General features: G+C 45.6%; 1 protein-coding gene across 12 annotated transcripts in view; it reads right to left on the reverse strand.

Moving 5' to 3' along the window:
• Nucleotides 1-17,509, reverse strand: part of Cc2d2a (coiled-coil and C2 domain containing 2A) — a 100,523-nt gene that overhangs the window by 78,635 nt on the left and 4,379 nt on the right. For 10 of the 12 annotated variants that reach the window (XM_063230146.1, XM_063230140.1, XM_063230142.1 and 7 more), the window contains exons 2-4: nt 15,401-15,457; nt 12,864-12,947; nt 10,927-11,032 (exon numbers count right to left, since the gene is read on the reverse strand). In XM_063230146.1, the coding sequence (XP_063086216.1) occupies nt 10,927-11,032; nt 12,864-12,947; nt 15,401-15,439 (229 nt within the window). In that variant the 5' untranslated portion in view covers nt 15,440-15,457. Of the gene's footprint in view, nt 1-10,926; nt 11,033-12,347; nt 12,723-12,863; nt 12,948-15,400; nt 15,458-17,509 lie in introns of those variants that run through there. The other 2 variants (XM_063230147.1, XM_063230148.1) reach the window with 2 other exon arrangements.

A 17,509-nucleotide genomic window follows, 5' to 3' on the forward strand; every position in this document is an offset into this window, starting at 1 on the left:
TCTTTGGGTACAGACCTTGTAGTTGAAACACTGAGTCATATGCTAATTGTTTGAGGAACCATGAAAATATTGTGCAAAGTGGCTACAGCATTTTCCACTCCCATGAGCAATGCATGAGAGTTCCAGTCTCTCCACATCCTGGCCAACACTTATTATTATCTGTCTTTTTAAATGACAGCCACACTAGTGGGGGTGAGGTGGTCTGTAGTCACGGTTTGATTCCCCTTTCTAGTGGTGAATGACATACGGCATCTTCTCATGTGATCCTTGGCCATGTCTTTTTGGGCAAACGTCTTATTCAAGTCTTCAGTCCTTTTTAATATCAGGTGACTGGCATTTTTATGTTCTAGATAGGGCATCCTCGAGTTGCAAATCTTGTCTCCCTTATGTGGGCTGTGAAGACCCCTGATGCCATCCGGGAAGGAGAGATGAGGGACTTCTCAGGTTCTGTCCTGGGTCTTTGGGAATTATGGGGGGCAGATTGCAAAGCTGGCATGGACAGCTGATTCCTTTGAAGATGTTTTGTTGACTTGTTTTAAACCTCAACTGGCGATTCTTGGTCCGAGGCTGCAGTGCTGATTTAACTATTGTTTGTTGTTATTGACAAATGTCCAGTGGATATTTGTTCTCACAGAGTGATCCCTGATTCAGGTAGAAGCTTTGGAAATAGATTTTTCAGTGAGCTAAAATATATAGGTCAAACAGTGACAGTTGTTTTTGAGGAAACTCCAAATGCTTTCCCCCAGCTTCCAGAGACATCACGGTTGTGATTTTTCCAGCTACCATGCTTGTGAGACCATGGAGTTGAGTAATGGAGAGCAGGACAGGGCAAAGGCTCACAGTCTCTACCAGACACTGACTTTCTTTTCTTAAATAAACCCCTCAATGGTTGCCAGCCTTTAGTCAATTTCATTAAAGAAGTTTATTCTGACCTTTTTTTGCCACGTCCCGTTCGTAGTGATGTGGAAGTGGATTTTCTAAGGTCTTGACTGTACTGTTTTGGAAGTGACCACCCTTTCCCTCTTCCTGGAAATCCCTCCTGTTCAAGCCAGGCTGCAGCTCTGTGACTCTCCTTGCCTGGACTAGTGCTGCTGTATGGCCTGGAGTCCACGGGACCCACCATACATTCAGAGATGTTTGGGGTGCTCTGAAATTTTAATTGGTGTTACCTGAATTTACACAGATTAGAGCACAAGGAAGTGTGCTAACCTACTTGCTTAATTTCCTGTTTCTTTAGCCTTTCTACTGTAGATAAAGAATATGATTCCAAAAATTTTGATATTCAAAAACTTTCTATCATTAATAATTACAAAATTTTACAGTAGTTCTGTGTTCTCATCCAATTGGTTTGGCTGGAAACTGACACATCTCAAAAATTCAATTTGTTAACAGGTTGAATAATAAAAGATTTGTAAGCACAAAAATATATACAGTTCTGCTAGGGAAGTGGAATGAAGGAGTGTGAGGGGAAAATGATACAAAATCTATTAAATTTTATGTCTCACCTCATTTATTAATTGCTAAAATAGACAGTAGTGATTATTAAACCACTAGGTCCTTTCCATTCTTTTGGAAATCCTTAGCATTGATAAAATTGTTTTATTTTAAAACGTGCACATTTACAACAGGCCATAAATGAAACCTTTGGCAAGCATTTAATAGTAGGATTAAAATTTTCGTTAGATAACCTGAAAACACACACTGGGAACCCAGTATTTCCATCACTGCTGTAGGGGCAGCGGACAGAGGGGTTCGGAGCATGGTGACCTGACCTGTGTTTTCTTTCCACCTCTCCTCTCCAAAACTCAAACTCTAACATAATATAATCTGGGCTGCCCCTGCAAAATTCTGGGGACGGAAATACGAAAAGAGTGGGGGTGAAGCATGAGATAGACGCCAACTGGACCTCAGGAGCAAACCTGGGAAGGAGGAGACACCACACCCTGAGGCTGGAGAGGAAAACTGTAACCCCCTGTGAGGACCTGAGATAGAATTTCAACCACCGTCAGAGCTTTGGCGACGTAAGGCTCACCTCTGCCATCAGGCAGGAAAAACCCAGAGCCAGACAAGAGCCGAAGACTTAAGTGTAGTCATCACTAGGGTGTAAGAGTGGGGTGACTGTTTTCCCACTGATTTCTAATCTTTATGAAATAACCTACCATCACTTGTGAAAATCTGACTGCATGAAAATGAAGTCAGGCTGAGGACACACAGATGCCCAGCAGCGGTCACTTTCTTCTCTTCTTGTTCTTCTTCAAAGTCTGGTCAGCACTCTCATTTCAGATTAGCTGATGGTCCAGGAGCCCTTGTTCCAGCACATGTCCCTCTGTGCCTCAATGCAGGGGCCTTGGGCCTTGAGATTCCGGCCCTGCCTGCTGCTCTTTCCTCTTCCCTGGGCCTCAGCAGGCTGCCCAGGTTGGGGGCCATGAGGTTGGGTGTGACCTGGAGCTCCAGTGTCATGCGGTGGTGGTGACTACGCAAGGGGCTTCAAATAAATTTTCAGAACCTCGAAGTAGCCTAGAACATCTGATGCACATACACACTTACACACACACACACACACACACACACACACACACTTCATACACAGCTGAGTGTATGCAATGCTAGGAACGAAACACAGGGCTGCATGCATGCTATGCACACGCTCTACCTCTCACTGTCCTTCCCCAACCATGGTGATGCATGGTGACATGAGAATCTTGTGTAGGGCTGCGTCTTCCACACTGTCTGACACAGAATGGAAGGAGGCTTGCAGGTGTTCAGGACGGCTGGGTCCCAGATGGAAGTGAGCCTAGAGCAACCTTCATGCATTTTGAGGAGTAGAAACCACAGGAAAATTTCCCAGCTTGGATAATTTTTGCAGGCAATTAATCTCACAGGATGCTAGCGTCCTGCAGTGTGCTTGTGTGCTATCCACTCTGGCTTTGGAAACATCAGATTGGAAAATTTATCTCTGCTTGTCAGTCATTCAGTTCCCTGAGCACGCAGTGCATGTTCAAGGCACAAGGGAAGAGCAGTGATCACATCAAGTACCCCAGCCCTTGTGGGATGTGTATGTAAGTGGCGAAGAGGAATCTCAAACAAAGAATATCCTCTGCAGGTCAGATGTAGTTTGGCATTAGAGACAAACCCAACCAGGCAGACCCCACAGCAAACAAACAATGACAAAGAGGATCCAGGAGATAAGCAGGGCCCATGAGGAGGATCCAGTTTTAAATGGAGTGGTCAAATAAAGACCTCACAGTGACACTGAAATAGGAATCAAACCCCGAGAGTACCTGGGGGTATTTCTAGTACTTGTGTCAAGACTGAGATAGAACCGTGCCCGATATGAGGTCCTGGTAAGAAAGAGGAACTCTGGGGATGGGGCTGGAATACTGGGTATCAAACAGATCCCAGAAGAAGAGGAGCCAGGCTATGAATTTGCCCTAAAAAACTGGCTCTACCTGGAGCTGAATGAGAGCCATGGAAGGGTATGAATGGAGGGGGACACCTCTGATTTTTATAAGATTTCTCTGCTACCTCTATCAAGGATGAGTGGGGAGAATGAAATCAATTAGGAGGCTGTTGCAGGTCCTAGATGAGAGAGGAGAGACCGAGGCCAGACGTAGGGTATGGTGGGGGTGGCGAGGGAGGGTCACGTCTGAGCACCATTCTGCAGGTGGTACAGACAGGCATGTGGCTGTGGGCGTATAGAAAGAGGAATCAAAGGGAGCCCTCCAAATTTCACATCTTCCCCAAAAGGCCATTTAGTCACATGGAAAAGACGAGGAGAAGCAGGTTTATGTTGGCAGAACGTGTTCACCTGCAGGTGAGTAAAACTTGAGTCATCTCAGTGGACCCCAGACCTCACTAAATTTAAGAGCTAAAACTATAAACCTTCCAGAAGGAAGCATAAGAGAAAATGTTCATGATCTTGGATTGGGCAAAGAATTTTTAGATATAACTCCAAAACAACAATGTATAATTAGAAAAAATAAGATTGGATCTATCAAAATTTAAAAAAACATATTTCAAAAACACCAGTGAGAAAGTGAAAAGACAAACCATTGACCTACAGAAAACACTGTATTTTCAAATTATTTATCGGATAAGGTACTCAAATGTAGAATGAAGAATTTTTTTTTTTTTTTTTGAGACAGGGTCTCGCTGTGCAGTTCAGGCTGGCCTTGAGCTCACTGTGTGGCCCAGGCTGGTCTTGAACTTGCAATGATCCTCCTGCCTCAGCCTCCCGAGTGCTGGGATTACAGGCATGCACCACCATGCCTGCCTAAGAACTCTTAAAACTATACAAACAGACAAAAACATTTGAATAGAAGCCTTACCTGAAAAATGTACAAATGGTTAACAATAATTCAAAAATATTTCAAAATCATTAACCATTGGTGAAATGCAAGTTAATAACACAGTGAGATACCAGTCCATATCCACTATAAAAAGGCTATAGCTGCATACAGTCCCCCTTTATCTGCAGTTTCAATTACATGTCATCAACTGCAGACCAAAAATATTAAGTGGAAAGTTTAAGAAATAAACAACTCGTGAGTTTTCAATGGCACGTGTTTCTGAGTACACGCTACAGTCTCGTTGTGTCCAGCCTTGCCCCATCTGGGACGTGAGTCATCCCTTCCCATGCACCTGAGCTACTTACGTCGCCTCCTCTTAGTCACTTGATAGGCAGCCATGCTAGTTGCCAGGTTTACTGCCATGAGGTCCAAATGCTTGTGTTCAAGTTATTCTGATTTTACCTAACAGTGGTCCCCAAATGTAATGGGAGTGATAGTGCCAATTCAGTCATAGGAAAGGGAAGCTGTGAGCGTCTCTTTTGAGTAGCTGGAAGTTCTTGACTTCATGGAGAAAGAAAGAAAAAATCAGATGCTGAGACTGCAAAGAGATGCAGAATAATAGATAATAAGATAAATAACAGATAACAAGATAAAGAGGACTACATAACTCATTACAAATAATGTTAAAGCTATTTTATTATTAGTGCTACTTCCTATTGTGCTTAATTTGTAAATTAAGCATTATCATAGTTATGTAAAGGAAAAAAACCTATTGTCAGATTCAGTTCTCTGTAAGTTTTAGGCATCAACTGTGGGTCTGTTGGATGAGCCCCTATCGATAAGGGAAAGAACTGTAATCAAAGGCAAATAATACAGCTACTGAGATGGATGCAGAGAAGCTGGAACTCTCGTGCCAAATGTCAGTGGGACATAAAAAAGGGGCACAGCCACTTTGGGACAGACCAGCAGTTTCTTTTTTTTTTTTTTTTTTTTTTTTTGTCTTTTTCCTTTTTATCAGTACCAGGGATCGAACTCACGACTGTCTGCTTGCAAGGCAGGTGCTTATGCCGCTGAGCTAAATCCCCAGCCCAGACCAGCAGTTTCTTAAAAAATTAAACATAAATTTTTTCAGGTGGCCACAATAGTCTGCCACTAGGAATCTTCCCAAGAGAAACACAAACGCATCTACACAAGACATTACAGGTGTTCATAGCTGTACTGTGTATGAGGCACCAAAATGAATATATTCTAAATGTCTACCTATATAGGCCTAGAAATAAACAACGTGTGGTATGTCTGTAGGATGGAATATAATCCAGCAGTGTGAAAAGAAATGAAACGTGGGTACATGCTACAGCATTAGGAATCTCAAGAAAACTGTGTTACGTGAAAGAAGCAAGATGCAAATCCTACATATCCGATTCAGTTTACAGCTGTGTCAGGAAAGGCAGCTTTGCAGGGGTAGAAAACAGCTCTGCTTTGTCTAGAATGGAGGATGGGAGTGGAGCTAAAGAGACAAAGAAGTAGTTTTGGGGTTCGTGAAAATGTTCCAAAATTTTTATACATCTATATACTTACAAAACATTACCGAATCATACACAGTGGTGCCTCGATTCGTGAATGTAATTTGTTCTTTGATTTTGGGAAAGATGCCCAGGTTTGTGTTCATGCAGGAAAGATGGCTGTGGTTGTGTCTGTCACCCACTGCAGAGTTTGCAAACAGAAACAAAAATTTGGCCAGATGCTTCTGTTCTCAAATCAAATAGTTTGTAAATGAATATGTTCATGAACGGAGGCACTGACACCCCAGTTCATGAACTTAGTTTGTACTGTGATTGTGGGGAAGCCAGTCATGTTTGTGTTTGTGTGTGTGTGTGTGGGGGGGGGGGACAGCTGGTTGTGTTCATCTCCAGATGCCGAGTTCTGCAAATGGAAGCAAAATTTTGCCAAATGCTGTTTGCAAACCAAATTCTGTTCTGGTGAACAGAAGTATTCGTGTCCAAGGCATCACTGTACTTAGAGTGGGTGAGTTTATGATAAGTACACTTGTCTCTATAAGGCTATTAAAATGAGCCGTCTTATTAATATGCAGAAGCAGGTGCTGTGTGGAGGGCACACGTGGTCTGGAAGAGGTGCAGGCTGGTGGGAACAGTGAGGGATTGCTCAGAGCAGGACAGGATTCAAAGCCTTGAGATGCCAGCAGGAGTCAGTGCTGATGCAGAAAGCAGGACCAAGCACGAGCCCAGCCTCCAGCACTGAGCGGCTGGGTGGGAGTGAGAACTCCTGTAGGCCAAGAGCGGGCAGCTGGAGCGGCAGAAGGAAAACCTGGTGCCTGCAGCTCCAGAAGCAAACTAACAGAGCAGGCAGGAAGAGGCATTTTGACTTTCTGCACCTAAGGGTGCTGCTGGAGTTCATAAGGTCGGGACAAGAATAGATGCTTTAGCAAATGTCTGGTTCATCATGACTCTGATATTCTTGACGGCTGGATGGGGACATGGGTCAGATTGGACGGGGTTCCAGAGAGGACCAGAGACAGAAGTGGGAGAAGATCAGTCTGGAGGGATTTTGCTGTGAGTAGTTCTCTTTCGAAAGGAGGCCAAGGGAATTGAAACCATGAGGTGTATGGGGTCATGCCTTTCTTTGCAACTAATAATAATAATAATCATAACCATAATAATAGGTAATATTACTTGTGTGTTCTTAGTGCTTCAGTGTAGCTTCCTGAGTACCATGAGAAAGTGAACTTCAGGGTTGGTGAGTGACTAGGGCTTCTTGCATTTCACACGTGAATCCTCTGCCCAGCTCTGGTCCCCAGGGTCGCCCTTGACACCAGCTCTTTCCTCTGGGTCCTGCACTGCACCACATCATAACATGTGATTCTCGGGTCAGTCTCTCCAGGCTTTGGTGACTCCTAAAAAGTGTCACCAAAATAATTTCTCTATTTCATTTACATCCAATTTCATTAGTTTCTGAGCTTCCTTCTGAGCCAATACTAGGAAACTGGCTCCAAAATGATACTTTAATCAGAGAGTCTAACATGAATGAGTGGAAAACAGATGTTAGTAATGAAGATATTTATATTCATAAGAAACCATTTAGCTTTAGATAGCTCCTCCCTTTAGAGATGATGTGATGGAATCATGAGGGTGTGTGTGTGTGTGTGTGTGTGTGTGTGTGTGTATTCTTAAACAGGACATTTATTTGACTTGGAACTTGGGCATGTTCCATGGAATAATTTCTTTATTTGGAATGTTACGAATATCTATAGATATATATTTGATGAGCCAATTCGAAGCCGAAACTTTCACTGTGTGGATTTGTACTGCTATTTGCCGGAGAGGTGGCATTGCTGGATATGGGTATGGCATGGGATGGGAGGTCATCTGGTCTCAATTTCTGGATGCCACCTGGCCTTGGTGACACTGGGAGTCCTGTGGGAATGTTACGGGTTTAAAGAGCACTGAGGGGCCGTGCAGACCCATGGGAGAAGCAAAAAAGTCAGGAATCCAGATGGTTCCAGATGGGCTGGCTCCATCGGAAGAACATGGTGGGCAAGCTGGTCAGGCATCAGGTGAGCATGGCCATGGGGCAGAAAGCAGAGAGAAAGGCTGAGGGTTTAGCTCAGCAGCATAAGCACCTGCCTGGTAAGTGTGAGGTTGTGAGTTCAATCCCCAGTACCAAAAAAACAAAACAAAAACAAAAACAAAAAAAAAACCAAAAAAAAAAAAAAAAAAAAAAAAAAAAAAAAACACCCAGAGAGAACAGCTAGAGATGTTGTCTATGCATCCTACACAAATTATGTGGTGCCATGTACATGTGAGCACCTTGGAAGGCAGGATTGAAGGTCAGTCTCTGCTGCCAAGGAGCTCTGGTTTGGTGGTCTTGATGGTGCTGTGCCCCGATAAAATGATTTTGTTACAGGCAGCTGAGTGAGTTAGAAATATTACAGTCAGACAGGCTGGGCCCTCAAAGGAGCCTATGCAGAAGACCGGGTGCCCTACAAGCTTGGAGGAGACAGACACCTCTGCTGTGGGCCAGATCTCAAGACAAAAGACAAAGCAAATGCAACCACATCCTAAGCACAAACATCAGGAACTGATATTCTAAATAGGTCTCTGAGGAAGCCGGCAGTCACCATCCCGTCCCCCTACGGAAGAGTCACTGCTCTTTAAGCATGTCCGCTTACCACGTGACTCACTTCCCCATTTGTCCCTGATTCGGTCAATTTTACCTGAACAATTAACCTTACTGGCTGACCATAGTTCTGTCCCACCTCACGTCCTTCTGCCTTGTGAGTTCCCATGTTTTTTCCACCTTGGACCCATGGTTTCACTCTATAAAAGTCCCTATAAAAGACAGTCTTTGGCAACCCACTCAGGACCCCTTCTGTCTCTCCCTTGGACAGAAGCTTTCTTTCTCTCAATAAATATATTCTGCTGTTAACTCTGTTGTGCCTAAAATTTATTCTTTGATTTTGGTAAGCACGAACTTGTACTGAACCTATCATAGGTTGGGAATTTCATTCCCCTAGATCAGTTTCAGACACTCACACTGCACAAGGGCCGTGGAATCTCAGAAAGCTTCCACATAGGCCCCTGGGCACCGAGGATTTTTCCAGATAGGGGTGACATGTAGATACTGATTTTTGCAAGCTGAGTAGTTAATCTGGGTGTGTGGCACATGATTGTAAAGTCAGCACTCAAGAGAATCACTGCGTTCAAGCCTGGGCTACACAATGAGATTTGTCTCAAAAAAACCAAAAGAAGAGGAGGAGGATGAAGAGAAGGAGGAGGAGGAGACGGAGAAGAAGAAGGTGAGTAGCTGAGACAAAAAACTAAATAATAATAACCAAAATCCAGTGGTAAAGGATTCTTGTATGATAAGGAACTCAGGAAAACCATCCTTTGAGTGTGATTGGAAAAGATGAAGAAAGGCCAGATGTCATGGGCATTCTCACTGGCTTTATATCTGGTATGAAGTCCTGCTCAGGTCCCCCGAGATCGCTGCGGGGTCACAGCACTATCACTGTGTCTCTATGGGCAGCTGTAAGCCATTAGGTCTAAAGAGCAGGAGGGTTAAATTTGCCTGCGTAGAGCAGTCTCAAAACGCACCAAGCGGACTTGAGCTCTGAGGGCGGCAGGTAAGACTGCAGAGTTTCCCTCCTTCACTTGAATCTGTTGATTCACATACTCTTCTAACCAACATGCCAATCTCTGATAGTTGGACTGTTCTGATATTTAAATAATAATGCGGGTAAAGACCTTCGCGGTGCCTTCCGGATGGCTGACTAGCTTCAAACATGGTCTTAAACTCTCAAGTCTGAGGCTGTGAGATTTGCCTACCCTTTATCTGTCTGCCTAGTAGCCGGGTACTCTCCCCTCCTCATCAACTTTATTAATGCTTGCCCAGCATTAATCTGTGAGCATCAATTTTGCTGTTCAGGCTGGATTTGAAGTTTCACCTCAGAAAACGCAGGTAAACATTGTTTTAAATTGGTTCTGAGCAAAAGGTCTCCTAAAAGGAGCTACAAAATAAGGAAAATGATACATTTCCAGCATTTAAGCCACTTCCTGAATGGTATTTTGTTACAGCAGCTGAGCTAAGATACATTGTAAGCTTTAGAAGTGAATGCTTTTGAGTATTTAGAAAAAGAAATATGCCATATTCTGGTTCTATTCTTACTGCTTCCTAGGAATTCTGTAGCATGGCTTCTAGGTTGCAAACTTTCTCCCAGGGTTGGACCTTAGAGCAGTTTCCCAAAATCCTCTCACTTGCAGCAGTTCCTGAAGCCCTCGCCTCTGCCACAGGGACGCAGTGTACAGCTCTGCGGGACTGCGAAGTGGCTGCACTCCTCACCCAAACTACTTTTCCTGCAAAGCTTTGAGCTGAGGGCCATGGTTCTCTGTACAATAAGCGAACAATCAATGGGGTTCATTGTGCTATGAATAGAGACCAAAGCTCTAGGGCGGGAGAGGGGAGCATAGAGGGGTGAGGATAGGGATCCTAGGCGACAAGGTCACCTGGGGCCCCAGAAAGCGCCCTCACTTCTTCCAACATGAAATTCAAGCCCCACTCCACTGACATATGTCACCCTTAACTATGTCATCTCCTTTGAATTTCTATATATTTGATTGTCCACACCATTTCCACTTCAATAAATGCTTCCTAACCTACTCATTTATAGAAATACATTTCAAAAAGGGACTGTCCTGCCTCTTGGATACACTATCCTTTAAAACAGCACAAAGTTTTGATAACGTGAGATAGAAGCAGTGGCCGTGCATGAAGAATAATGTCCTTAAAATGCGCACGGCGGTGCACACCTGAAATCCCAGCACCCTAGGAGGCTGAAGCAGGAGGATGACAAGATCAAACCAAGCCTGGGGCAACCCAGTGACTTAGGGAGACTCTTAAAAGAAGAAAAGGAAAGGAAAAAAGAAAAAATGCAAAACAAAAGAAGACAAATGACTTGGGCGGGGGAGGGAGAGAGCTCAGCATGAGGTCCTGGGTTCAATTCCCAGGACTAAAACAAACATACTAACAAAGAAAATCCTGAAAAAGTCCTCAGACAGTGGTGCTCTAAGCTCATGGCAGGCAGCTAATAAACACCATCTGCACAGAAGGGGAAGGCACTCACTGCGGGGACCCCGCCGGGCTGGCATGCTCAGGAGGTGCATCTCAGGCTCTTCCTGCCCCGGCTGGGCTTTTCCGGTCACCATTTCCTCGGAGTCAGCTCTTGGTGGCTGTGGACAGAGGATTAAAGGTTCACAGGGGCCCTGGGTTTCAGGTGGCTCAGTTCCTCAGTAGGGATGAAGTCAGTCACTAGCAAAACTGTGGTACCTGTCATCTGAGTCACAGTGGACAGCCACATCCTAACTCTCACCCCAGGAATTGGTGCCAGCCCTGATGGTTTTTGAGACACAGTCTCACAATGTAGTTCATGGTACAGGCTATGGCAACCTCAAACTCTCAGAGAGCCTCCTGCCTCAGCCTCCTGATGCTGGGATTCAGGCGTGTGCCACAAATGCCCTGCACAGCTCTGAGTTTTTCTGTGGGATTTTTTTTTTTTTTTTTATAAAATCACTGAGGTGTCTCAAAATAAGATGGTCATTTTCACTTTCTGTAGGTAAAATGCATAGAGTAGGGGGGAAAATCACAATCAAGTAATTCATTCCTAACTCCACATAGACTGGGGACAACTGTTAACACCTGCTCACGCAGGGAAAATATTGAGCCTCCACTTTGCAGGCCCCGTGGAGAGGCTGCGAGGGTCTTTTCCAAACTCAGAGGGGAAAAACTGGCCAGGGAAATGGCAGTAGTGCATCCCGGGGCAGGGCTTGCTGCCAAACCCTGGCTGCAGGGGAGCGCGAAGTGATTTAACTTCCTGGCATGTGGCTTTTCCATGTGTAAAGTCGGCACACATTTCCACAGGGGAGGCATCATGTGGAGTACTGAGATTCTGATTGCAGTTGACAACCAGGTGGACCTGGGGCATTTCAGCAAAGCTACCCGGAGGAATTGAGGCTCCAGCATGACAGAGACCTATTACATCCCAGCCTCTCTCCCCGTGCAGTCTCCGAGTAGCTCCAGCCTCCCCCAGCTTACTGGGATTTTAGACCTAAGGGCTCCGGAGCTTTTTCATCTGCACATGCGTGCACAGCAGTAGGCCGACCCTGAGGAGGAAAGGGTTAGAGCTCTGGGTGCAGGTCGGCTCGAAGGCGGTCAGATTGGCGCTCCTGACTGGTGGCGGGCAGCAGCCCCACCCCCGGAGCTCTGCTCTGCACAACCTCATCCCGGCCTGTAGGAGAGTGGGCTGGCTCTGCCCAGCAGAGGGTGCTGAGCTTGGAGGACCTGGGAGGGAGGACTCCTGCCCACTGGGCTCGTGGGATGCCCTTCCCGTCATCCCCCCATCACCCAGTGCCTGCTGGCTCAAGATGGCGCACCCCTTCCCTCCCTCCCTGCCTCACTCCCTCTCTCCCTGTCTCCTCCCTCTCTCCCTCACTGGCATCTGATCCGTCCTCCCACCACTCCACAAGGACCTCTTCTTCCCTGCCCCACCTTGTAGCAGATGGCAACTCCTTGGCGGGGCACAGAGTTACCTGGAAAAAGGTTATTTTATCCCAGCCTAAGGAGATCCTCCTGCAGAGATGGGGGAGGGACTGCCCGCAGCCCGGGAGCCAGGGGTTGGCTGCTGGCTCCTACGAAAATGGAATTCCGGCTTGGAGTGAGAAAGGGGAGTTCCCTGAGATATACAATCCTGCACTGCCATCTACTGCCTGTCCTTGTTCATGGCCTTGGTGACAACCTCAAAACAAGGTTCCTTTCAGACTTTTCGAGGTTGCTGGGAAGAAACTTAAAGGGAAAAGGTTCAGAGTACAAACCCCAGCCCTGATACGGGATCACTCACCAGCTCATACCCCAGGGTCCCACACAGGCTGGCCATCGCACTCAGGGGGCACAGGCCCCAGAGCAGCCCAAAGTTGGGACTGCAGCAGGGATGCTCCTCTGACAGACTCTGTGTCTCGGAGGTGCAGGTGACACCGTCCACTCACAGGACTCCCCTGCACTTCCTACCTGCTTCTTTCTCTGTTGTCTTTGGACCTTGGAGCTCTTCTCCCGCCGTCCCACTTCTGCGTCCTCATCATTTGCAGTGGACTCCTTTGTTGAAATGCAAACGGGAGAGGGGAGAGAATCTTAAAACAGGAAGCGGGGAATGATTTTCAGTTGTTACAGTTAAGAACATGACGTTGATCTCGGCTGACATCAAGTGATGGTCAATTTAAGTGGCCATTGCTATCCATTCTCCTCCAAATGACAAGCTCTGGAAAACTTGAATCCGAGAGAGAGAAATGGTTGTAAACAGGACGTTGGAGCACTGCTGTTACACTTCTGCACTTACGCTTTCAGGATTTATTGAGCACTTACAGTGTTCCTGGATCTGGGGGCTCAGGAAGGGTCATAGCACCCACACCCCACTGCACCTCTGAAGGAAAGTAACTAATTAAAAAGGACATCTGCCAGGACAGATGGAGAGCCACAGCCCAGGACAGACATCGGAATCATATTTGAGATTCCACAGCCTTTTCTTCCCAGCCTTACTGTTACAGGCAGCTGGGTTATAGGCAGTGAGACAGGGCTAAGTCCTGGAAGGAACCAGTGCAGAAGCCCAAGTACCCTGCCACTATGGGGGAGACAGACACCTCCTGCTGTGGGCCAGGCCAAAAACAAAAGATCAAGCAAATGCATCCACATCCTAAGGACTGATGTTCTAAATAGTTCCCTAACAACCTGAGGAAGCCTGGAGTCACCATTCCAACTCTGCTCCCTAAGAATGCCCATTTTCTATGTGACTCACTTCTCCATTTGTCCCTGATTTAATCGGTTTTACCTGAACAATTAATCTTTTTGGCTAACCATAGTTCTGCCCCACCTTATGCCCATCTGCCTTGTGAGTTCTCAGTTTTCCCCACTTTGAACACATCTCACCACATGGTTTTACTCTATAAAAGTCCCTAAAAAAGACAGAGTCCCTGGCAACCCATTTGGGACCCCTTCTATCTCTTTCAGACAGAAGCTTTTTTTCTCTCAATAAATATATTCTGCTCTTACCCTCCGTTGTGCCTAAAATTTGTTCTTCGATTTTAGAGAACATGAACTCGTACCAGACATACATAGATCGAGTTTCATTCCCCTGTATCATTACCAGTAGGCAAGAAAAAATGAAAATACAGCATTTGCTGGCTTAATCACCATGAGAATCGCAATGCAGAGGAAAATCTGGCAAATCTTTTTGAAACAGGAGAATCACAAAGGTCATTTTCTGTAGACATTATGCTTTTTAGCATTTTAACATAAAATAGGAGAGCAGAAATCTTAAAAGTATTTGAGTTCTGAAGTTGTCTTGCCTGAGAGTTTTATAGACTGGGGACATAACCACCTCTTGGTAAACAAGAAGAGACAACATAAACACAGAGCCTCTTTGGCAGACCAAATTTGTGAGACCTCTTTTTCTAAAATCATTGCTTTTTCTAAATATGTTGCTTTTATACTGGAGCACAAAGCCTAGATCTTAACAATGTGGTAAGGTTTCAACCAGATTTGCGGGCCAGGTCCATTATGTTGGGGTGGATTTTCCAGTCCTTTTGGAGCTGACCTCCCTCTTTCCTCCGGGCTCATGGGATGCAGTGTTCTTTGCTCAAGAACTCCATGACTTAATTACAAGATAATGCAAGTACTGCTCCTAATACCAACCTGCTTTTATTGGCTTAGAACGGTCTTATGAGAAATCTAGGTCATCTTTTCCTTTCCAATAATGTTTCATCTTTGATCATTGGAAAACTGTCCAGGGAAACTTGGGATAAGATGAAATGGAAGATCTGTGTGAGTGCTGGGTTTTGGTCACTGTGGAATTCCCAGGGACCAGAGACCCAGAACATAGTTGTACACACTGGTAGGCAAATATAAGGCTGTGTGGTTTTAGGTACTTAGCACTGTGCTTGAAGTTAATCTGCATGGCTTTTATAACATGTGTCCTGATGTTTGAAGCCATGTATTGGAAACAGCGCAGTGTCTCTGCCTTTGATCTTTAATCAGGAGGCCTTATGCTCAGGAAGTAGCAAGGACAAGACAGATGGGGGTGCCTATGGGCCTGCATCACCCTCACCTTCTCCCTCGTGTGCCTGATATCAAAGGCCTGGAAACTAAGCTCGGCCTGAGGATGCCTCCTTACCTGGAGTGTTTCCTTAACACCCTGCAGCCTAACTTAGTATCTGAAGGAACTGAAAGCCTAATTTGGGAGTAGACATTGTAACAAATAACTGAGTCTCACTAATCACAGCAGTCAGTGGATCAGATCGTGTTCAGATAAGGAACCTCTGAGCTGTCCCCAAGCAAGCTGTCTCTCTCCTCCTGTTCTTCACTTCCGTTTCTCAGTGGGCAGAGTGGTGCTCTCTCCTCTGTTCCTGAGGGCTGTCCTACTCCCAAATTGCCCTTGCTTCAACTCAGCACTGTTACCTTTAACCTAACAGTTCTCTTAACATATGCAGTTCATGCTTGTTCACTTCAGTTTCTCAGTGAAAAGTACATGCTCCAGGGGGCATCTCAACACTTACCTCTGTAATTATGCTTACTTTTTCTTCCCTGGGATTCATTTCAGCTCTGATGGGTCCCTAAGAAAGAGCAATGAAGAAGTCAGGCACTGAAATCCATGAAGCATCATTCTTCCGTCAATGAAGCTGAAGCTGAGCTTGATGATTACCCCAGTGTCTGGGCAGAGAAGACTGTGCTCCTCCCAGGAATACAGCACCTGCAGGCCAGGTGGGTATCAGCCCTGCAGGGGCAGGAAGTAAGTCAGCTGGGCACAACGGTGGAGTCCGCTCCCCATGGACGACCCCATAGCCCATGCTCTCCCTGTCACACCTCCCCTCTTCTGTTCTTGCTTTACTCTTGACCTTGGTTTTCACTCAGTGGAGAGATGAGACAGAAAGAAACCCAAATCCCCCTCGTGTCACCTGCCACCTCCTAAATCCTATCACCTTTCTGTTTTTCCTTGCTGCTGTGAGCTGATCCTGCTCCCATCTAGCCAGTTGCCCTACCTGTCTCTGGGCCACCATCACTTCTGTCCTCCAAGATGCTGATCTGGACAGCTCCCCTGAGTCACCTGGACAGTCACTTCCTTCTGCACCATGAACTCAGGCCAATCAGTCCTAAAGTGCTGTCATTTATCCATACCTTTGAAATCAAAGCTCTTTTGACTCTACCTGTCTTTCTAGCTACTGTTTACTTTTCCAAACTTTATATAGAAGATTTCTCAAAATATACCCTCTTTCTAATAATTTTTTTGGGAGTGGGAGTCTACCACACCCGAAAGTTGCTCTTACTGAGTCTCTGACGACCCCCGAATAACCTCTGTCCTCACTGTAGTTGACCTCATCAGAAGCATTTAGTGATGAAAGCAGCCCACCATTTGCTTGTCAAATATTTTCTTCATTTGGCTCCCAGGATAACTTCCTTCTTCGTGTTCTTTCCACTCCTTAACTGCTCCTCAAAGTCCTTTCTGGTTTTTCCTCATCGTCCAACATCAAACACTGGAGCATTCTGGGGTTCAGCCCAACCTGCCAGCCCTCTCCTGTCTCCTAGGCTTCCTGTGCTCTCCACGTACTTCTTACACAGACATCCCAAGTCCAGACAACTCCCCAGAATGCCAGACACAACTGTGTGACTCCCTGATGGTCATCATTCATTGCATAAAATCCCCAAACAGCTCTTGGCTTTTACCCTGAATCTGCTTGTGCTGCTGCCTTCCTGTCCTGATAAACAGAAACCTGGTCTACTCAAGCCCCAAAATCCTAACTTCTTCCTTAACCCCTCCCTGACATATCACATCTGCAGTGGTGAACTGTATGTGTCAACTTGACTGGATGAAAGAATACTTTGGGTATAATTGTGAGGGTTTTTCCAAAGGAGGTCAGTTTGTGAATCCAAGGGGGGATAATTAGGGAAGACCTGTCCTCAATGTGAAGGGCACAATTTACTCAGCTGGGGAACCAAAGAGTACAAATACAAAAGGTGAATTGTTGTCTCCCTCAGTCTCCTAAGCGCTAGGAGCTGTTATGGCTTATATCTAGATGTCCCCTCAAAGCCTTATGTACTTTTGGGTTTTGGGGAGGTAGCTGGATCACAGGTGTGTAATAATGGTTTAACAGCAGGATAAATGGATTAATTTACTGATTGGTTTAGCTTATGCCCACCCTGGGTATCCTGGATGAAATACTAAGGCAATGAAAGAAGGAAGCCTGATGCTTGCTGCCTCTTGCCCGCCATGCCATGGACTGTTTCTCCTCTTCCACGCTCCTCTGCCATGCAACTGTGCCTTGGAGTCAGCTGGCTATGGCATGAAACCTCTATCAGCTCTAAGGAAAAGGCACTTTTCCTCCTTTAACTTGTGAGTGTTAGATATTTTTGTTCCTGCAATGATAAAACCCATTAGCTAAAACATTATTCTTTCCAGAAGTTCAGACTCTCTGTCTATAGACCCCAACACTTACACCAGCATCCTCTCTATATCTTGGGTCCTCTGCCTCAGACTAGGTTCCATCACTAGCTTCTCTCATTTCTTCGTTCTGAGGCCTTTGGACTTTAACTACACCACACTGTCAGCACCCCAGGTGGCCTGTTGTGGGACTTCTCATCTCAAATATCTCTCTCTTTCTCTCTTTCTC

This window comes from Cavia porcellus, unplaced genomic scaffold, assembly GCF_034190915.1.
Source record: "Cavia porcellus strain 051 isolate PalLab524CR breed Dunkin Hartley unplaced genomic scaffold, mCavPor4.1 scaffold_18, whole genome shotgun sequence".
NCBI classification, from domain to species: domain Eukaryota; kingdom Metazoa; phylum Chordata; class Mammalia; order Rodentia; family Caviidae; genus Cavia; species Cavia porcellus.